The sequence below is a fragment of the Anas platyrhynchos genome, chromosome 5 (genome assembly GCF_047663525.1).
Source record: "Anas platyrhynchos isolate ZD024472 breed Pekin duck chromosome 5, IASCAAS_PekinDuck_T2T, whole genome shotgun sequence".
Classification (NCBI taxonomy): domain Eukaryota; kingdom Metazoa; phylum Chordata; class Aves; order Anseriformes; family Anatidae; genus Anas; species Anas platyrhynchos.
The window spans coordinates 44,097,673-44,119,787 of NC_092591.1; the positions used below are offsets into that span (position 1 = coordinate 44,097,673).

At 40.0% G+C, this 22,115-nt stretch overlaps 1 protein-coding gene across 2 annotated transcripts; it reads left to right on the forward strand.

Moving 5' to 3' along the window:
* The first annotated feature begins 1,168 nt into the window (after positions 1 to 1,168).
* COCH (cochlin) lies at positions 1,169 to 20,567 on the forward strand. Of its 2 annotated transcripts, XM_027458563.3 has the most exons (11): positions 1,170 to 1,349; positions 1,442 to 1,486; positions 6,633 to 6,789; positions 12,900 to 13,033; positions 13,383 to 13,445; positions 14,250 to 14,294; positions 14,383 to 14,530; positions 15,058 to 15,161; positions 15,926 to 16,152; positions 17,572 to 18,088; positions 18,834 to 20,567. In XM_027458563.3, exons 1-11 carry the CDS (start codon positions 1,325 to 1,327, stop codon positions 19,007 to 19,009), a joined length of 1,641 nt encoding a protein of 546 aa, XP_027314364.1. In that variant the 5' UTR covers positions 1,170 to 1,324; the 3' UTR covers positions 19,010 to 20,567. The 2 variants fall into 2 exon arrangements, with proteins under 2 accessions (XP_027314365.1, XP_027314364.1); XM_027458564.3 differs by lacking the exon at positions 14,250 to 14,294 and having other exon boundaries at positions 1,169 to 1,349.
* The last annotated feature ends 1,548 nt before the right edge of the window (positions 20,568 to 22,115 follow it).

Genomic DNA, 22,115 nt, shown 5'->3' on the forward strand with positions numbered 1-22,115 from the left:
CCCCCAGGGCCCGGCTCGAGCTCCGGTTTTCTGCTGGCTTCATGAAGTCCAGGCAGGGAGGATTCAAGCCCCCTTCCCTCCCCGAGCTGAGAGGAGGAAGGGGGCCGAGGGACAGAAGGCACTGGAAAGAGAGCAGGGCGGTCATCAATTTGCCACCACTGGTTTCAAGGGAACAGGGAAGACTTGCTGTCAGTGCTAACCATACAGAAGGCATCGTCTATAAGACAGTGGCTTCCCAGAATATTTTCTTAAAAAAAAAAAAAAAAGTAACAAAACTCTCCTCCTCTCTTAGCTACCACACCTCTGAGAAACCTGCAAAATGTGAACCAAGGCCAGCAGCAGAAAGGGTGAACCATTGCGGAGCTGCACCAAGTGCAGCTGGGCCAGTAGCAAGCACCTCAGGGAGAGGTGGGCTCTCGTGCCTGAGGACAGTGTTTTAGCAGCCACTGGCAACTCTTTAATTCACCACCGAAGACTAGAGGTGATCAACCCCCTCTGGTGAGCATCTTGAGGAGACAGCCGGCTACAAGTTCCTTGACAAGCTCCCGGGAGCCAGAGAAGCAGAGAAACGCCAGCAGAAGTTCCTGACACCTGCACCAAGTGCCTTGAATGGTTTTGAACTTGATACTCCCATAGGGGAAGAGCATGTCCTAAGTGAAGCATCGCCACCTTTATTCTGCGTGGGCAGAACAAAAATGTGTTCCTGGGACATCAAAGCTGGGGGAGGTGGGGAGGGAGATTGGGTTCTTACAGCTTCTGCACTTCATTTGAAGTAAACTGCGATTTTCATTTTTGTTTTACAAGTAACTTCCCCGGTCACACTTCCCACGCACATGCAGGACAACTCTCACGTACCTGCTCTGCAGCACACGCACGGACACTGCACGATGCGCGGCCCCAGGTGGGCTGTGCCTGGGCCTGCTTACACCCACACATGCCCTGAACTCAGCTGAAGCAGGCTCTGAAGCATCTTTTTTATTTATTGTGTGGCCGTTTTTAAGGGAAACAAACACATTTCAATCCAAGCTAAACCTGCAGACCCACCACGACGCTGGCAGCTGGGGCACTGCCTCAGCCTCCCACCTGCCCAGGGGTGCCCGGCCTGAGGCAGGAGGCGGCGGGGGCGGCACGGCGGCACCCACCCGGCCCTGCCCTGCCCTGCCCAGCCCTCCCAGCCCAGCCCAGCCCGGCCGCCCCGTCCCGCCCCGGTGCCCGTGCGCCCGGGTCGGGGTTTAAAGCCGGTGCGGGGCGGCTCTGGCGGTGTCGGTGCGGGCTCCTCTCCTCTCCTCTCCTTTCACCTCCCGTCCCGTCCCATCCCGTCACCATGCCGCTCGCCGCCCTTCTCCTCGGTGCGTACCGCGGGTGGCGGGGCAGGCGCAGAGCCGTGCTCCGACCCGACCCGATCCGCCGTCCGTCCATCTGTCTGTCTGTCTGTTCGCAGGCGCCTTCCTGCTGTGCGGCCCCGTGCGCGGGAGCGACGGCTCGGGTGAGTGTGCCGCCTGCCTCTCCTCCTCCTCTTCCTCCCCTCCCGGGCTGCTCCGGCGAGGCACGGAGCCAGGCGAAGGGGCCGGGGGGGCGATGGCGAGGGGTGCGCGAGCGAGTGCGTGTGTGTGTGTGTGCGTGTGTGTGCCGGAGCCGGGCCCGCCCGGCAGCACCTTCCTCTGGCCGCGGTGCCGGCGCGGGGCTTTCAGGCGGCCGGGCGCGCTGCGGGAGCGGCTGTGAGGCGGGCGGCCCGGAGCCGGAGCCGGAGCCACCCCGGGGGCCGTAGGAGGCGGCTCGAGGAGCGCCACCGAGGACCGGAGCCGCGGTGAGGTGAGGCGAGGTGAGGTGAGTGCCTGTGCCGGCCGGCACCGCGCGGGGGCGGGGGGGGGCAGCACCGGCTGCTCGGGGGGGCTTCATCCAAACGGCTGCAACATCGCCCCGTGCCCTCCCGTGTGCCGCAGCACGGCCGGGACTCAGCCCACCAGAAATAGACAGAAATGCACGATAATGGAAAACCTGTTGCTCCCTCAACTCCTTGTCTTACTTTACAGGCGCATTGCACGTCTAGTGTCAACGGCCTGTCAGGAAACACCTGGAAAGGGCTTCTAATAATACCTGCTGCCAGGGCTGGAGGAGCCTCCGTAAGCGGAAGGTATCTGGGGCTAACTTATGTTAAGGGAATGTTGGCAAATGTAACTCTGCTTTTGTGTTATTACTAGAAGTAGCAGCACATACAGTGTGAGCAGGTAATGTAAGATACTGCCTCTCACTGTTACCCTGAGCCCAAGTTCAGCACAATTCGGTTATTGAGCTAGAGGCTTGCAGAAACTTTTTTTTTAAAAAAAAAAAAAAAAAAAAAAAGCTTAAATTCTGAAGTAACGAAAAGAGCAATAGTTTCCTTGGATATCTACTGTATTCAGGCTCCTAACTGCTCAGGGAGGTCTTATCTTTCCTTGTGCTCCCCCTGAAATACCTAAGTTCAACAACTCTGGTTGCCATAGCCAAGGCTGACCATACGGGTATATGACAGACAGTAAGCGAACAGAAGTTGATCAGAAAGTGCAAATCTCAGGCTGAATTAAGTAACATAGCCCTGATGCTTCCTTAGAAATTCCTCTGCTCTTGTTCATGTCAGGATATGTACTTAACGTTACATGAATTAGTGTGTAATCTATGAATGTGCTTTCCAAAATATAAGTAGGTCTCTATCTACCAATATGGATTTATTCTGGTATAGATAATACTTGTAAGAATATTCCTTGCATAAAACTATATATGTCTGAAGCCTCAAGGTAAAAACAAATGACTCAAAATTTTCTTGCTTTGAAATAAATGAAACTAAGTACTACAAGAATTGTACTTAAGAAAAAAGTAAACTGCGTTTTATGACCCATAAAGCTGTTTTGCTCTAGGAATCCCTGCCCTTTATTTAATGTACACAGAAATATATATGCTTTCTTACATAAATTTTGCTTTTCCAAAGCAATGCATGAGAATATCAAGGTTAGAAAAGCTCAGATTTTGTTTATAGTTTTTATTTTTCTAGTGTCGTAAGATAGTGACTGTTGTCAAAAATGAAGTGAAAACTCATTATAGGTGGGCATGAGAAACAGTTATTCAGAGCAAATCAGTATGTGGGATGTAGCAACAAAAAGATGGGAACTGATGGGATGACTGAAAGCATGGTTGTTGGATAGAAGTTTCAGGACAGAAGTGAGTCTTCACTTTTTTTTTTCTTTTTTAGGTCAACAGTGAAGGAAGACATTCATCCTTACCTTTAAATATGGCTTAAATCAGGAAGAAATGCAGTCTCTTTTCTTTGTACTTTGTTTTTACAGTGTACCCTAATGTGGTGTGTTTCTGTGAGGCTTAAAGAGTGTGTGTCTGGACAGAGTGGGATTATGGTCACTTTGTTACAGTTCTGAAGGACTAATCTTAGGCTTGCGTTCAGAGGTCTCTACTTTCCATCACAGTCCAGACTGGGTAGGAGTCTAGGACCGACTCCTTTCCTGTAAATTGCAAGCTTATCATTCCTTCTTCTAAAAATGCATGGATTTAGATTTTTAACTTTTTAATGGTATTGATTACTGAGTTAGATAAGTATCTAGAGAAGTATTTCAAGTGCTACAGTTCTTGTGTTCTTAAATTACAGTGATTATGAAGTAACTGCAACTTAAATTTTATAGATGGCTATTTGGCTGGTCCTGCAAGGATGAAATACCCTTGATATTTGGATATGTTAACAAAAACAACCACTCTCTAACATTTTAATAGTACTATCACATGAAATTTGGGAGAATTAATATGTAATCTGGCAAAGAATTATTCTATATGATTCAATATGCAGTATGATTAATATACTCTCAAGTTCACACTGGATTGCTTGTGGTTTTATGGGACTTACAGAGAGCAAAATCCACTGCACAGTTGGTACCATTTGTTTTAACTTTGTTACCCAGTACATCTAATTTTTACTCTGCTTCTGACATTCCTAATGTTCATCTTGGAATAATAGCTTATAGGAAACTGGATCTACATAGCAAAACAAAATGAAACTGCAGCTTTTTAACTAACAGCATGAGTCCTTCAGTGCATGTTACAAGCTGACGCACCCCACCCCCATTTGCTGATCTAGCTGAGGTATGACCTGTTAAAGCCCCTACCTACCGTATGTCAGCTGTTCACACAGCAGGAACTTGCTTTTTGCTCTGGAGCCCCCCCTTTCATAGTGCAGATGAGGATTGTAAGTTTTTAGTACATAAAAATCCTGTGGCTGGGCTATAGTGAGCATCTGTGCTTTCATGGCTAGGGAAAACAGCCAGATTCCACCCCTCACATCCCCTCCCCATCCTCAGTGCTATCAAAAACATACGATGTTAGTCTGACACATGACTGTATTTAGCAAGTGCCTGCTAGTGAGAGAAATGTGGATCCCCAAGCGATAAGGAGTGTGTTAATTACACATCTGATTGTATGCACAGCCTGACAAGGAATTCACTCAGGCTAACTAACTAGAAATGGCAGGTATTACGGATTTCCTGTGGTGTCTTGCACTTCTGGAAGCTAGGAAAATGTTCCAGGGTACACGGCACAGGTGGTACTATGAGAACAGATTACTGTTACTGCTCCTTGCAAGAATTTCTCCATGGATGTCCAGCCTTCTAGCTGCTGTTTGGTCTCACTAGCTGCCACTTGGTGGATGTTTTGATTGCTGCCCAGTAATCAGCTAACAAACTTGTAGGAGTTCCCTGAAGTGATTAGGGCACTCAAATGCAAAGTAAATTGACTTTCAGCATAACACCTATAACAGCGCTTTTAACAATGAGAATAATGAGCTTTTACGTATAAGCATGGTTATTCTGCTTGTTTTTCAGGCTTTTGTTTTACTGCAAATGTATAAGACTAAGTATGGAGAGGATGTGAGTAAAACTTATTTTTAGGGTACCTGAGAATCAGAACTAAATCACTTTACAGTGATTCTTGCTACTAGACAGCTTTCCTTATTTTGAAGGCAGGGAAAAAGTAGAAGTATTCCCCGCTTTCTCTTTTCTTCATCTGGACTACGTAGGTACATCTAGTGCACTTAACTAACTTGTATGTGCTGACAGAAGTAAAGATTTTTCAGGAAGATATGATTAGATAGCTTACTGTAAATGCAGTATAGCACTAATGAGGATTAGCTATATTTAAATGCAAAACTACATGTATGTTCTCTAAATATCCTTAGATCTGTGCAGCAAGTGTGAACAGACACTTCACTGTGCACCTCCAGCTGTAAATGTTCTGCTTTTCAGCTCTAAAGTCAGTGGGATTAGCAGGAGGCACCAAGGCAGCATGCTCTCTTCCATCTGCTGATTAGGAACAGCATATGCTCCAAAATCATTCTTTCAAATAACAGCAGCTTATGTTAGGGTCAGTAAACACCCTAGGCTAAGAGTCAAAAAAGTGGGCAGGGAAGCAGGCAAGAGACCAATCACTAATCCCCATAATCATACACTTGTTGTGGTGTATGCATGGATTCATTAGCCAGACTGTCAGCTCTCCTCTTAATATTGTGGAAAAAGTAATTTTCTGAGTGCATATAGAAAAGGTTCTTGCACCTGCTAGTGCTCAGCGATGACAACATTTACTCTTAGGAATTTCAGAATAAATACCCAGTCAGTTATGGGTTGAACTTATGATGCTGAATTAATGTTGATCAAAGCTAAAGCTCTAACCTGCTGTGCTACCAGACTGGCTGTGCTGTGCAGTGGTAGTAAGCATCCAAGATAATGATCTCTAAGTTTGCAAAAGGAAAAGTTTTGATTTGCCAGGCAGAATTGTACACTGGTGTAAATCTGTGTATGTAGGCACGTGCACATGCAAGTACAGTAACAGCTCAGAGATGACTCTCTGGAGGGCAACTCTAAAGAAAAAAGACAGAGTTCTTTGTGAGAAATGCATGTGCATAGCACAAATAAATTCCATCTCTGTGGGTGAATCTGACTGCTCTTGGCACAAGGATCATGCTGATATCTGTTGCAATGAACTGATGTGAATGCTTTAATGCTACTCATATTACTGGAGCTGGGAAATGGGCACTCTGTTTTTTTGTTTGTTTTTATTTTTAAACACTGACTTCAGCAGGATTTGTTGCAGAAGCTAAGGAGATAGATGCTGTGTCAGCCTGCTTCGTGAACATCCCTGGACTGAACTTCCCAAACGAGTCCCAGATGCCCCACAGCTGGAGAGCACTGTGGGGACATCTGAGGCATTCAGTTTCTGTCTCAGCAAGTGCCACCCACTCTTGTGTTCCACCTCTATGGTCTTCCCCTAGCCTTTGTCTGTGGTAAACCTGCACATGTTGTGAACCACTGCCATTCTTTTCCACTGTAATATTTTCCTAGATGTTATTTTAATGTTCAATGCTGTTTGCTCTTTTTTAAAAGCTTTTCCACCCTGCCTCTCTCACAAAGCGTGTTCCTCCTTGCCATAGCTGCAGATTTCGAAGTGCCAGAGATCCTTACAGACATACTGGAGCACAAGATGAGATGCTGTACCTAATTCCAAACCCAAACATTTAGATTGGGTACAGTAGAGAAGGTGGTTGTTTTATTTAAATAAAAGATTTTCAGGTCACAAGTTTTTCTTCTTTTTTTTTTCCCCTGTAGTTTCCACTGCTATCACATGCTTTACAAGAGGACTTGACCTTAAAAAGGAGACAGAAGAAGTCCTTTGCCCAGCAAACTGTCCTCTGTGGCAATTCTACGTCTTTGGGGATGGAGTCTATGCCTCCCTTTCCAGTGTCTGCGGAGCTGCCATACACAGGTAAGGCAGATGGTCGACTGTTAATCCCTGTGTTAAGCAAGTTTATACAGTCTTGCTGCACTTCTGAATTTGAACCTTTTGATGACATCATAATAAAGACTTCTCTGGACTTCTGAAACCATGCTAATGTAATGGGAATGCCATTAGGATAGAGCACAGCAGAACAGAATGGCTGGGTGGCTTGCAAGTTACCCGAGTTGTGCTGAAATGTTCCTGAAAACAACGAAACTAATAACATGGCAAAGTAGCAAATAGGCTTGCACTGTGAGACAACTCAAATGTTGCTGGTAGCCATACAAGGATGCAGTGTAAACAGTAATTAATGGGAGAATAAAAGCACACTTGCATTTTTTTTTTTTACTTTAATTTATGAGATCTTTCCTGGAAGTGTTGAAGTCAGTTTAAGCTCCCATGCAAACACCCCTATCCATGATTTGGGTCAATGTAATCTGTAAAGTTTATTAATTGTAATCAGAGTTATATCTTTTGTCAGAGAATTTGTTTTCTGACACTTCCTTGATGGGCATCAAACTTGATGACTCATAATTAGATCATCTTAATTAGACCAATAGCTATCTGAACTCATTCCCATATCAAACGGAAAACTGAAGGCTAGGAAATGTATCCAGATAACCCATGCTAAATAGATGTCAGTAGAATAGTAGTAATTCTCCAGGTGAAAGAAAACAGGCTGGCAGAAATCTTACTGAGGTTATCTGACTTTTTATAAAATGAAGAATTACTTATTTGAAAGGTAAATCCTTTTTTGAATCAATTTTAAATAATGGAACACTAGCTAAAAGCAGCTGGAGATGATGTGATCTATCTCAGATGCCTGTGGAAGGTAGAATGATTCCTGTCAGACTGACGTTAATACTTTGAAAAAACTTTTTGGCTATTAAGGGGAATTCTTAGCTTCATTTGTTAACTGGCTGTAAAAGACGTACTTGCTCATTTAGAACTCCTCATAGAATGATCCAGAACTGCATGTTCTAACTCTGGAGCGGACTGACACTAGCAACAGAAATTTAGGTTAGACTTGAGGAAAAAGTCTAGCAATAAGGACAGAGGAAATGGCCTGGTGTATTCAATGAATTGGACTGAACAGTGTAGTTTCTAAGAAGATATCCATCTGTCTATAAGAGCTAGAAAACTGTCATCCTAATTTGAACTGAAAGTACAAACTAGATAATCCTGTACATTTTTCCAAACTTCTTAGATTTCTGTAATTAAATATTACAACTGTATTTAAAATTAAGACTTAGTCATACACACAATCCAAACTATTTGTGTCAAGAGGCTCTATTGAAACCAAAGTAAATGTACTAAGTATGATACCTCAATACATTAGAGACTTTTTTTTTTTAAAAAAAAAAAAAAAAAAAAAGATTCATTCTATGAATCTCATGAATGGGATTTAGTTGGCATTTGTGCATTACAACATAAGTTATCCTGAATCTCCTCAAACATCTCCAAACTAGTGATTCTTTAAACTAGTCTTACTTAGTTTCTAGGTACATTTATATTAACTTATGCATAAACTACAGTTTAAAAAAAGTCTTATTCTATTTGTGCATTCCAGATAAGACTACTGTTACCCATGCAGAAAGGCTGAAACTGTTCCATGGAACAAAGCATTTAAAACAAATTTGAGCATAGTTATATTCTCTTCTTACTCCCAAGCAACAGGAAGAAACTCTTTCAAAATGAAGTTACAATGCTAAACTCTGCTATCAGGGTATTTCTGAATTTTAAAAACTAATTTTACACCAAAATAACTGACTAGAAGATAAAGGACAAAATAAAAAGCTTGTTTAAACAACTTAAAAAGAAAATCAGTATTTTTTAATTTAAACTCCTAAGTAAACTAAACATAACAATGGTTTTGGTGGTAAATTTCTCAAATGCTGTAAAGGAGACTAAGGCTTAAGGTACTATGGGGTAGCTAGAAAGAACTTGGGAGGTATTGGGGGGGCAGGGAAAGAAGAGGGGAAAGTTTGTTTTTAAAACTTAAGAGTTGGTTTGAAAGATAGTTAACTGTTTCTGTGCAGTGTCTATTTAGATTTGTGTGGTCTATTTTTTTTTTTTTCTTTTTGAAGAGCAGCTTTAAGTTAGCTGCTATTAGTCCTGTCAGCCCAGTGTTCAGACCAAAATTCACTATGTGACAGCATTTTCTTGGTTTTGCTGGAACTATTAGAAGCCATGAATAGTGGTCATTAGAAGCCATGAATAGTGGTCATAGTGAGTGAGGAAAAGAGATTGCTGGATGGAAGAGAGGGCATAGCTGTTTAGTTCTTAGCTAATTTCAGTACAGGCTACAGAAGCCAACTGAAACAGACAAACTACTTCTTCCTTCCAGCTCTGTGTTGCAATGGCTAAACTCCATTTCACCTTGGTGCCAAAGCAACTCCAAGAACACATTGCTAATAGGTATTACCAACTCCTGCGATCATGGTATAACTAGATATGTACTCTTAAGAATTTCAGAATTTTCTTCCAAGTTACTGAAACAACTCCATCTTATTTAAAACTGCGTGCCCTACATTATGCATGGTGAGTGCAGCACAGCCCTATATGTGTGTGTATATATATACACACACACCTTGAGCACTGTTGAGGGCCCGTGTCACTACCATAACTGCTGCTGTCTTACACAAAGCACACTCACCCCACCATCCTCTGTTTCCAGAAGCATCATTCCTGAAAGCAGTGATTTTTTTTTTATTATTTTTTTTTTAAACAGAAAAATGATTGTGTGAGCAGGTGTCAGTTCCTCCTTCCACACACACTCCAGTTTGTATGTGTTGGGTCCTAATTGAAACCTGATTCCTATACTTGTGCATACACCAAATAATGCTTATTCCTCTGAGTAGTTCAATTACTGTGATGCGATTTTTTTTCTTGCAGCAATAACACTACATAGTGCATTTTAAAGAATTGAGCAGAATTCAGTTATTACTCCAGATGAATAAGCTTTCTCCCTGCTTTGGTTTGTTATATTTGGCTTTTTATCTTTTTCTGTCCTTATTTTATGTGCAATTACTCTCAGGAAACAGAATATTTGTTTAATATTTTTCTTTGTCTGGGAAGAAGAATAGAAGTTTTATTTGCCAGGGGAAGAATGGAGAACCTCCTACCAGGCTGATGCTATGTAGGCATAAAGAACTGAGTTAAATCTACCACTGAGTGATTAATTGGATTAATAATCAGAAGGGCAAATTAAGGACTAGGTTCTCAGCTTGTGCAGTTTTGTTCTAGTGCCAATTCCACTAAATGGAGACCTAACCCTATGTTGCAGTCATTAGATGCTAAATAGGCGTGCAAATTTTTTTAGAACCTTCATAACTAGTCACAGGGTGGGAACACTTGCAATTAAACATCAGGTTCTCAGAATTCAAGTGAACAAAAGCAAATCGTGGTGTTACTGAGTTGGCGACAATCTAACCACAAAGACTGGCCACTGAGCTGCCTCAGTGTTTGCTATAAGGCTATTGACAAAAACCTTGTCAGCCAGAGGGGCCGGGCTTCTGAGCAGCAGCAGCAGGCCCCCTGGGAAACTCTGATACATTGGCTGCTTCTGCTGCTGTGCCCTGTTTCTTGCCAAAAGCAACAGGAGTGCAGCAGAGACAGAAAAGCAGAACCTAGAGGGCCAGAAGGCTGGCATGAAACCCAGAACAGCTCCAAAGCACTGAACTGGTGGCAGGCAGGCAGCAGGAGACTGCTGTTTGGAGAAGGGGAGGATGCTTCTTGAGCCATGGAGAAAGGTGAATGATGTGGAAAGAGGTGGATGCATCTACTGGTAATAGAAAGGAAAGTGAGAATTTGGCTGGTTTGTCTGTTTTTAGCCCCCTGATGATAACTGTTTTCATCCAGGCATCCTGTAGGAATCACTCAGCAATGGTAATGGGGACTTCAGGTCAAAATTCTGCTCTCAGGTAGCACGGCAGACCTTGCTCTTTCTCTTTTCTCCCTTTTGGGGGGGGGGGGGGGGGGGGAAGAGCAGACTGGACACCGGTAGTCATATTTGATACATGTAATTATTACCAAAAAACATACTCTGCAACATTGTGCTTCTGGACTGTAAGACCAAGTCTGCTCAGTATGTATTTCTTTCAGCAGTCTACTGGCAGCACTGCTGGCCTTGGGGTTGGGGCTTTTCCTTAGAGTAGCACATCTCTGTTCATTATCTATTGATAATGAACATATATTCATATCTATTTCTCTTCACTCTCTGTGAGGATAAACGTGAGCTGCTATTTAAATTTGCCAACATAATAATCTGATTTTAAACTGGCATTCAGGGCAACTTTACTAAAGCTTCTTTGTCTATACACTGTAGAGTATTCTTAGATAAAGTATCTCTGTATTTTGAAACTGCCATAATCTTTAAAGGTACAAGAATTAAATACACACAAATATAACCGTAGTTCCATTTAGAAATGCAAATCATGTCAGTGAATCAGGAATGCATTTTAAGTAGTCCACAAGGAGATTCATGTGGAAACTGCCAGAGATGCCCAGAGCTCAAATTACCATAACTGTGCAAGATTTTCTAAACTCCAGCCTTGATTATTCTACTTTCATGGTGTTTTAAATCAGATGAGGCTGGGACTCTCTTCAAGCAGGAAGCCAAACAGATAGGAAAAATAAACACAGAGGCGCACATTGCTGTGTTTCAATAATCTTGAAAAGGTTGTTTGTTTCCCATGCTACTGTACCTGCCCAAGTACCACGGACCATTAAGCTTTTCCTTCCATTTAGAGAAGCTCAACATTGAACTTTGGCCCCTAAAAAAAAAAAAATAATATCCATTCTTGCAGCATATAAAAAGAAATCTAAAAAGGAGTTCTGAGGCCTGTGACTATCACAACAACCCCTCTGCCTGTGAAAACAAACAATGGAAGTTCTCTCTCTGGGCAGCTTTTAACCCTGAAGTTTCCTAAACGTGTAAATCCAATGTCCCGTTGGGTATTGACATAATCCTCTATGTCCTGACAGTGCTAACAGGCTCAGCACGTAAGCATGATTTTCCAATTAGCTGTATCTTCGCTTGTCCCGCGTGACAGGCAGATCTGGCAGGCAATCACCAAATCACCAAACCTGCTCATTCAGTCATGAGGTGAAACTCAACAAGAGTAAAATGCTAACAGCCTTCTCTAAGAAGATTTTAGCCTCAAATCTCTTGTTTTTGGAAAACTTCCTCCACAGATTTTTCTACAAGTTTTCTTGTCACTTCTGCATTTCTGAACTGGCTTCTAGTATGGCATTAAGGAGTACAATAGTCTTATAATACTGAATATGACTTTATAAGATACTTTTAATCAGTAAGCTTCTTGGTATTTTTCTAATAACCCATTAAATCTGTATTTAAGTGGTATGCTTAAACAAACGGAAATAGCTATGATCTGTTAACTATTTCTGAAGTATTCCAAATTCTGAAGCTGCAATTGTGAAAATCACAGAGCTGAACAGCATCTGTTGTTGATATATCATCTGTGAGTCTAGATAGAAACCAATCAGGAATCTTATATGGATCGAGTTATTAACCTGCATTCTATTTATTTCAGTTTTCACACTTTAATTTTTGCTCCAGGTGAATGAGAAGAAGATACTACACATTTGTTCCTACTTTTATCAATATTCGGATGGTTGCTGTCAGCAATGCCTGCCATTTCTGACTGCAGCCTGTGTGGTTGCTTAACACAATATCCTACATACAAATTACTACTACAAGCAGCATTTTTCTTGTTTTCCTAGTTTTGGTTACTTTGCAGTCAAGCATAACAAATTTTGGTTTGGCAACAAATATTCACAAATCATAATGAACTCAAATACATTTTCCTGTAGCTCTTACCATTTTTCTGCTTCAGTCTGAGCAATTAGAATTTTAGAATTTCCTAATAAAATATCTGAGTGATGCTCTGCTCTGTGGAATATTTTCTCTTAACCTTTTCAGTATCTTACCGTTTATTTTTGCCTGAATGCAACCTTCTGCCTATATGGCATCATTTTCAGGAAGCTAGTGTCCAATATACTAATGATGGCATAATTGTATTGCATTTTCTTGTGATTCATACGTCTGATTCATCACAACTTTTTCTGTGTCTCAGAGGGGTGATCACCAACGCAGGAGGACCTGTAAAGGTACAGACTCTCCCAGGACAGGAAAGCTACCCTGCTGTAAATGCCAACGGGATCCAGTCTCAAGTGCTTACTAGATGGGCTTCATCTTTCTCAGTGACTCGTAGGTGTCTAAAAACTTACTATTTTGCCAACTGCATTTCAAATATTAATGTAGCTCTAGGAAACTTCCTCAATGCACCTGTATATAGAAACAAATGTGACTAGTATACAAAACGTAATCAAAGTTTACTTCTAACTCATTTTATCTTCACTTTTCCACAATTTTCTTAAAATAGTACTGTTCCAGGCAGACTAGTCTACCTAGATTATACATAAAGATTATTGGAAATAGTCTAGAAAGCCTATTGCAAATCCAGCATTCTTCAAGCACTCATAACTTCATCTAAATACACTGAAATACTGATATAATGATTCTATGATATAAATTAATTCTTCCAATATTTTGGCAGCTACCAAGAATGTTGCACTTGAAGTAGTGGGACGATCAGTATCAACAGCACGTCCTTCTACAGGTACAAGTTCTCTCCAACATGTCTTGTTTCATAGAACTTGTTTTTAAAGAAAACATATGTACAATATCTGCTTTGACATGTTTTGCATCAGCAAAAGGAAGACTCATTTGTAATCAGTGAGATTGATTCTCGTTTTAGTAGTGTTCATGTAAATGAAGAAACACTTAAATTTGGAAAACTAGTCGATAATGTAACAGAAGGAAAAGAGTTTGTGAGCTCATTGGATATTCATTTGAATGAAGTACCAGAGAAGACATTATGCATTTCTTCTTACAGAACTACATAACAGCTAAGGGTTGTCAGAACTTATCGGAAATGTAGATGTTGTTTAGATTTCTCTGCAGAACATGCTGCCAGTAAATGGCTAGATCAGTTTTTATGGATGCTTTTGGTATATACATATCGGACTTGGATCTTGTTTGCAAAAAGAACATTTGCTTCATTGTTTAAGTCCAAGCTTGCTTCCAAAACATTAAAATTGAACAGCAGATTGCTAACTGAGAAAGAGAAGTGGCAGCACTTGAGATGCTGAGCTACAGCAATTTCTGTATGTCTTCCTGTACATGTTTTGATATTCAGCTAGGCAGGTGCAAGAAAGGAAGGTTAAACAGCTTCATTTGAAAAAGAATATTCTCTAAGGAGCAAAGCAATAGCAGTGAAATTTTAATTATTACACTGATTGAAGGATGATGCAGTCCCATGCCAATTTTTACTGAGGATAGATTGCAATGTAATTCTTAGACTAAGCTCCTTCGATTTCGTCTTACTGTTCTTAAATGATCCATGCTGTTTCCTTCATTGAAGGCAAAAGACCTAAGAAGCCCCTTGACAAAAAGGCTGGGAACAAAGGTAGGAACCTATAGGTTTAGCTTCTGAAAAGCAAAATTGTAACGTTTACTTTGTGCTAAGCTAGTCTAATTATTTTGGATGCTTGCAGACTGTAAAGCTGATATTGCATTTCTCGTTGATGGAAGTTACAACATTGGCCAACGTAGATTTAATCTGCAGAAAAACTTTGTTGGAAAAGTAGCAGTGATGTTGGGAATTGGAACAGAAGGGCCTCATATTGGAGTCGTACAAGCCAGGTAATAACAGATGTACACAAAATATAACTGAGCGATAAGAGAAACCAAGTAATGTATCCCTGTGTATTTTGCAGAACAGTGTTTGCTCAATAATGGCAAATGAATAGCAAGAGAAAACAAACTCCAGCTTGCAGCACTGGTTTCTCTGTGCTATGCTGATATGTTCATGGGAGAAGACATGACAATTTCATCATCTGCCTTTGTGATACTTGTGTAATTTTCAATTATACCAATGCATTTAGTTTAACTTCTAACACGTTACAAATTTAATTCTGGATATATTTTAAACTAGTATTTTCAGCTGGTTAATAAGCTTAAGAATCATCCTGTCCTTAATTTATCCACCCAGGTACATGATTCCTCATGCTAAGGATTGTGAGGAGCATACTTCCATTTTAGTAATTAAAATGGAGAGATAAGTATACTCGAGCAAGAACAAAATGATTCAAATGCTAATTTAGCTTGCTAATGCCACAATGATATGAAAAGTCAACCACGTGGTTTATTAATGTTTTGTTTTTCCACAGTGAACATCCAAAAATTGAATTCTATCTGAAAAACTTCACTGCTGCAAAAGAAGTTTTGTTTGCCATAAAGGAATTAGGGTTCAGAGGAGGCAATTCTAATACAGGTGAGTTCATACGTCACTGAAAATAGAAATTCTGTCTTTATATAAGTAAAGACATATATGTATGTATGTATACACACATACTGAAGTACTTATTACTCTGTTAGGTAAGAAAGTGTTTTAAATACCACGTTTATCTGACGTTCAACATTTTTCCACTAGAACATTGCCAGATTTTTTATTTCATTTTCAGAAGTCAGGGTTACTTATTGTATGCTTTATATCATTTCCTGTGCTTAAAGAGTAATCAATTTTTCACTGATAAGTGATATTTGAGACAAATTCATATCTAAAAGTCTTAACATTTATTTCTTCTTATATGGCTAATTTAGGACTTAGAATTATCTGTGAATAAAGAGTAAGTGGTTGCGAAGGGATGTTTGCCAAATACGGAAACTGAGCTCTCCAGATATGTTGAATTTCACAAGCTAAATTTAAGTAGCTTCTCTACCTCTTCCTTCCAAATCATTTGGCAGACGCTCATATATCTGCTTCCTAGTCTAAAACAAGACCTGTGGGGGAAAAACACTTCAGTGTGTTTTTTTTTTTCCCCCCTCAGCTTTATCAGTTTTTTAATATGATATAGGTTGCTCAAGTTTCATGAGTGCTGAAATACCCTGGGACACTATTTCACTGCTACACTGGGTTCATTCTGTAGTCATAACTAAAATCCAGGACAATTTCACATAGGAATCTGGTATGAAAATGTAATTGTATTGTTTCTTTGTGTTTTTTTTTTGTTTGTTTGTTTTGCTATTCAAAACTAGGGAAAGCTTTGAAACACACCGCTCAGAAATTCTTCTCTTTGGAAAATGGAGCACGCAAAGGAATACCCAAAATCATTGTAGTGTTTCTAGACGGCTGGCCCTCAGATGATATAGAAGAAGCTGGTATAGTGGCCAGAGAATTTGGAGTCAACGTATTCATTGTATCTGTAGCAAAACCTACAGCAGAGGAGCTAGGAATGGTACAAGACATTGGTTTTGTTGACAAAGTAAGAGAATATCATTATTCCTTTTTCATGCATGGGTATGATTCTAAAGAATTTACTTCATGCTAGCGTCCTAAAGAACTAATTTTTACAAGTTTCATAAAATATATTCTCTCAAAACTATTGAGACTATCAAAATATCAGGACTGCAAATTTTGGGTAAGCCTTTTAGTTTCTTTCTTGTTAAGTTATATGCTTCTGCTGGTTTACTTTCTTGCTAATGGGGCTGCACCAAGGTACCAAAGTGCTATCACACTTCTCCCAGTTTAGAGTCTTGGCCAAATTATAGCTGTTGGACTCTGTAATTACATTAAGATTCCTGGAAGAGGATTCCAGGAATAGGTAAGTGCATCAAAGCAATTAAACATGAGTGTGGTATCTTCTGTCCTAAAATGGCAGGATCTTTCAGGATCTGCTCTATGGAGGATTATTTTGCTATAATCCTAGATAGTTACTTTTGCTACAAAGACAGGAAAGATTGAAAAACACTTCCTAACAACTTCACATGCAAGATAATCTTGGATGAAGAGTGTTGGATCTTGCTCCATATGAGTTAGCATAGGAATTCAAACACAGGTCTCAGTCTCACAAGAGCTTTCTAAGTGCTAGTTCATTACGTAGTTTTTCATAGGGAGGCTTTAGGTGTCTAATTTCAGGAGAAAGTTCATAGCTCAGAACATGAACCTAATGAAGCACTATTCCTCTGCATGCACAAGACAGCTTGTTTCTGATCCTAGGTAGGTCCAGCTCTCATATACTTACAGACACAGAAAGACATGATCTTATGTGACCGAAGCCTGCCCTCCCTTTCTGCATTTTGATCTTAGCCAGATAAGTTACCACCTTGGAGAGCTGATTTTAAATCGAATAAACATCTCAATTACCTGCATTTTACATGTATACTATGAAAGCCATGGGAAAAAATTTTTACTTTGAATTACCTGAGACTGTATTTTCTATTCAACTGCATATCTGTGTCTATGATGCATTATGGATTTTAAAAAAAAGTGCTTACAATGTTAGAAGGGAAAACACAAACACCTAACTTTCAGTGGATAGGGAAAAAGGTAGAACTTTCAATGCTTTGGACACTTAGTAGCCATGACTTACTTCCTTTTCAAAAAACAACTAAACTGTCCAGTTGTTACAGTTCTCATTAACTACATAACATTATTTGAAATTTCTGTAGGCAAGGAGGCACACTTCATTTAGTTATTTGATAAACTAAGTTAGAGCTTTCATTCACTTCATCTACAGGTGTTTGTCCTTAACTTCTTCAAAAACAAACAAAAGGACACCCCCATAAAACACCATCAGGCTCCAATTCGAAGCTGCCTTTAGAAGAAAATCCCATAGGTGTATGATGGGTATCCACAGAACTGCTGTTTCGATATTCACTTTGTGACTTTTGTTTTCAAACAGGCTGTCTGTCGAAATAATGGCTTCTTCTCTTACAACATGCCCAGCTGGTTTGGTACCACCAAATATGTAAAACCCCTTGTCCAAAAGCTGTGCTCACATGAGCAAATGTTGTGTAGTAAGACATGCTACAACTCTGTCAACATAGCCTTCTTGGTAGACGGCTCTAGCAGTGTTGGAGACAGCAACTTCCGCCTTGTGCTTGAATTCATCAGCAACGTTGCGAAGGCTTTTGAGATCTCTGATATTGGTTCCAAAATTGCCACTGTGCAGTTCACGTATGATCAGCGCACTGAGTTCAGCTTCACAGACTACACCACAAAAGAAAAGGTCCTCTCCGCTATCCGGAGCATTCGCTACATGAGTGGTGGCACTGCTACTGGTGATGCCATTTCTTTCACAACCAGAAACGTATTTGGGCCAGTAAAGGATGGGCCTAACAAAAATTTCCTTGTTATTTTGACTGACGGTCAGTCTTACGATGATGTTAGAGGACCTGCTGCTGCTGCACAAAAAGCAGGTAAATGATTTTGTGATTAAAAGCAACAGAAGTTGATTCATGCAGCTCCAGCAAGCAAATCAAGTATCACTGTTTTAAATTAAGCAAAATATGAGTACTTGTTCATATCACTGAAGTTCCATTCTAATGGAGAAGCTAGGTATGTAGCCATAAGTAGACTCACTCAAGGCAATTATGTGTTGTTTTTTTTTTTTTAAAAAAAAAGTACACCGTCTACTTTCCAAAAAAAAAAAAAAAAAAAAAAAGCAGAAATCAGTAGATTAAAACCAAAGAGCCATGTCGTGAAGTTCCAACTAGCACTGGCATCCAATAGCATTATTTATGTTCTCCATCGTCATCTATGAGCGAAATAGGCAGTTTTACCAAAAAGCCTCTTGGGCTTCTGATGCTTGAAAACTCTAAGAGTACACAAAGCATCCACATTTACTTTCAAAATTGTTCTAAACACTATTTGTTTTTTTTTTTTTGCATTTCAAGACTTACTATGTCACTCCTGGGTTCATATATACCAGTACAAAACAAGATGCTAACTCTCAGGATATCCCCTATTTCCACTAGGATTCTTCCTGAGACACCTCTTTATTAGATTTTGCCACCAAGTATCAGGAATCAATGTCTGACAACCTGCAGGTGCAGAAATACTCATTTCTGATCTAAATCAATTCATGGTTGTAGAAGCTGATGTTTTTCTTGTAGCCATAAACAAAATGGTCTTACTTATTTTTTCTGTACTGTTGCATTGCAGGAATAACAGTCTTCTCTGTTGGTGTTGCCTGGGCACCTCTGGATGATCTGAAAGACATGGCTTCTGAACCAAGAGATTCTCACACTTTCTTCACCAGGGAGTTCACTGGACTGGAGCAGATGATTCCTGATATTATTCGAGGAATCTGTAAAGATTTTTTGGACTCTAAACAATAAAGCAAAAATCTGCTGTTGGATATTACTTTTCTGACACTAAAGATATATGAAGCTGAAATGGTCCCTCTAAAGTGCAGATGGTTTATTCTTACATATGCTGTCCTAGTGTAAGGGATGAAGAAGGGCTACTTCTCGTAGTCAGTAAAGGATTCGTGTGAGCTTGTTATAAATTGTACTTGATAGGGAGAAGCAGAATTTGGCAAACAGCTATTATTACTTTCAATACATTTATAGTAGCCCAAGTTTAAAGCTAAGCATATTGCACACTTAACGCTATCACAGAGCAGCAGAGTAAACAATACAGCTCTGACATTTTTGCTGTCACTTACTAGATGTCTTCTTACAAGATAAACATAATATAACTTTAAATACACAGTACTACCTGTCTTCTAGAAGCCTTCTGTAGCTTATGACTCTGTCTCTCTTCAAGGAGTTCTCTTGATAGTGTGAAGTACTCTCAGTGCTTCAGTTGTGCAACGTCCATTATTGCCAGGCAGCTTAAGAAGAGGCATGACAGATTGTGGCTAAAGAGTCTGTTTTACTAGTTGAGATTTTGCTGTGGTGAACGATAGTGCCATCTGCTTAGTAAAGTTTACACCAAAAGACATTTAACTTATACCCACAGCTTTCTGTGGATTTATGTTGTTGACTTCTGGCACAGGTTTTGAAAAGTACTCACAGCACAGTATTTCTTTTTGAGGATCTGGGTCCCAAGTAATACTACTGCTTCCTACACCACGAAGTCAATGGTGATATTGCTAACATCTGATAGCCTGGATTTTCTCTCTCTACTGCCTTGTACTATCTTTATTTTACAAAGTTGTTACTAGCTAGACAATTACAGACAGGAACCGTGTGCAAAGAGATTAAGTTAGACCACACACTGGGGAAGGAAAACATTCAAATTCAAATCCAAAGGCATCTCCAACCTTGAAACACAACTGGCTTATATCAGGTTACATGCTTAGGGAAGAAGAGAGCAGACAGACACGTACGAGGGATTCACTAGCTCACAGAATAACATGTTTCTAACATTAATAAAGCCACTTTAAAAAAATGTCTGAGGTTATCTTAAGAAGAAAGTCTTCTTGAAAAGGGGCTTTAATTTGATTACATACCATGTTGATGTTTTTATGCCTACATGCAAGGGGTTAAAATGATTAAATAATTCAGAGTTTTTTCAGATACGTAGAGAGAATAATGTCATTCAAACACTCTTTAGAAAATTGTTTTTTGCAAGTAAGATCCGTAACAGAAAACAAAACAGCACTTTTCCTACCAATCTATGGTTTCTTTTTTTTTCTTCTCCCCCCTTCTTTTTTTGTGGTATTGATTGTAAAATTCTTAGTAGTTCTGGAGTGGCACAGAAGGGATTGTATTCATCAGGCTTTTGTTGTGTATTTTTAATAACTTATGACTGGCTACATATTACACTAAACATGAATATGAATGGCAAGGATGCCTTGTATTTTTCTATTAATTGTTATCCCTAATTTTGTTATGTGTTTATAGATAAGAGTATTTCAGCTATTGCTGTATAAATTCATATACAATATCACCTTTGTGCAACAGTTTGATTCATTTAAAATAATTTTATAGAAATTTATATATTGCAAGGAACTGAGACTGTAGGTTTCAATCTGGATCTCCGTTTCTACACCTAGACCATGGCACTTTTTACACCTCACACAAATTTTTGAACATTAATCTCTTTAAACATGAATCACTTTGTATCACATCTTTTGGCAGTGTGATGCTTTCTAGCTGGTACTTGTCTGACAAGTGCAGTACATAGCCAAAAAAGGGTACCCAGGCTGTGACTGAAGGCTGGCACACAGCAGGGAGCCCTTCACGCTACCAGACCTGAGGTCTTTCATACTGCATCCTCAAGATGAGTGCAATAAGAACAGATCTTGGAAGCTGACCTTTATTACCCTTGGTAAAACTTGCAATATTGAACCAGCAAAGAACAAGGCAAAATCCCAAGGTGAGGTCATCCTATCATTCTTAAAAGAAAATAATCGTTTTGAAGGAATTTACTTTGACTTTCAAAATCAATGCCAAGAAAGAAAAGCTACAAGAGCACCAGCTAAAAGCCATTTACACCAAAAGCCAACAACTATATTTCTCTACAACTTCTGAAGCGACTGGGAGGTTGTTGTTTGGTTTTGCACTTACGAAGTAGAACAGTTTCATCAGAACAGTATTTTCTCCCGTAAGAGCTCATAGCTTCCTTATTAGTGTTGCCACATCCATCTTCTCTTCTAGGAAGTATGGCCCCATATAATACAAATATTCTATTTTCATCTCCTCTGTTCTGTAGAACAGAAGTGCTGACAACATTTTATGCCTTGATTTTAGGCCACCTTTTTAATGGGGCAACTCTCAATGTTGCTACTGAGCTCCATCAAAGTCACTGCTTTAAATGCAGAGATTCTGGTTTTCACAATACTTTCCTTCCTTTCATTGGGCTTACGGGTAAGTTAGCTCCAGAAAGCAGTAAAGCCACAACAATCACAGAAAATTTCTCTGTCGCACGCAAGTACCATAGGAGGCCTGAGCACACTGTTAAAGAAGATCAACTTGTGTCTTTAACAAACTGTCTGGAAGCTAAAGGCTTAGATCCCCAGCCTAATGACAGCAATCCAAAGAAAATCTTACTGAATGACTTTGGTTTGGATCTAGGACAGGAAACATAAATGATTTTCTTGAGAAACAACCAGAACGTGCCTGAAAAGCTTGTGATCAACTGTCAGCCAAATATAGACACCAAGTGTACAGAAACTTCAACTGAAGAGTTTGTAATTTAAGAGTATTTTCCAGTTATGTGTGTCTGTCAACTGGAGCACACATTCTTTTACTCTCTTTGGCTTCAGCTAGAGGAAGAATAGGTCCTGAAAATTTGCAGTCTATGATAAAATCCAGAAGTTTAATCTCTGCTTTGAAGCAAACTGCCCATTTAAATTTAATCTCATTAGGATCAAAATTTCTTTTCCTTTCAAACAATCAAGCTCAGTTAGCAAACTATCCTTGATCATAAGTCACCTTCATTACCTAAAGGGTATTTATTCCTTTATTACTCTAAAATTTATTTACATTCTTCTGT

What these genes read in the sequence shown, in the direction of transcription:
- COCH (XM_027458563.3), top strand. Translation starts at nt 1,325, where the DNA reads ATGCCGCTCGCCGCCCTTCTCCTCG. An exon ending in GCTCGCCGCCCTTCTCCTCG is followed by an intron (nt 1,350 to 1,441) that starts GTGCGTACCGCG and finishes GTCTGTTCGCAG; the next exon opens with GCGCCTTCCTGCTGTGCGGC. An exon ending in GCGCGGGAGCGACGGCTCGG is followed by an intron (nt 1,487 to 6,632) that starts GTGAGTGTGCCG and finishes TTTCCCCTGTAG; the next exon opens with TTTCCACTGCTATCACATGC.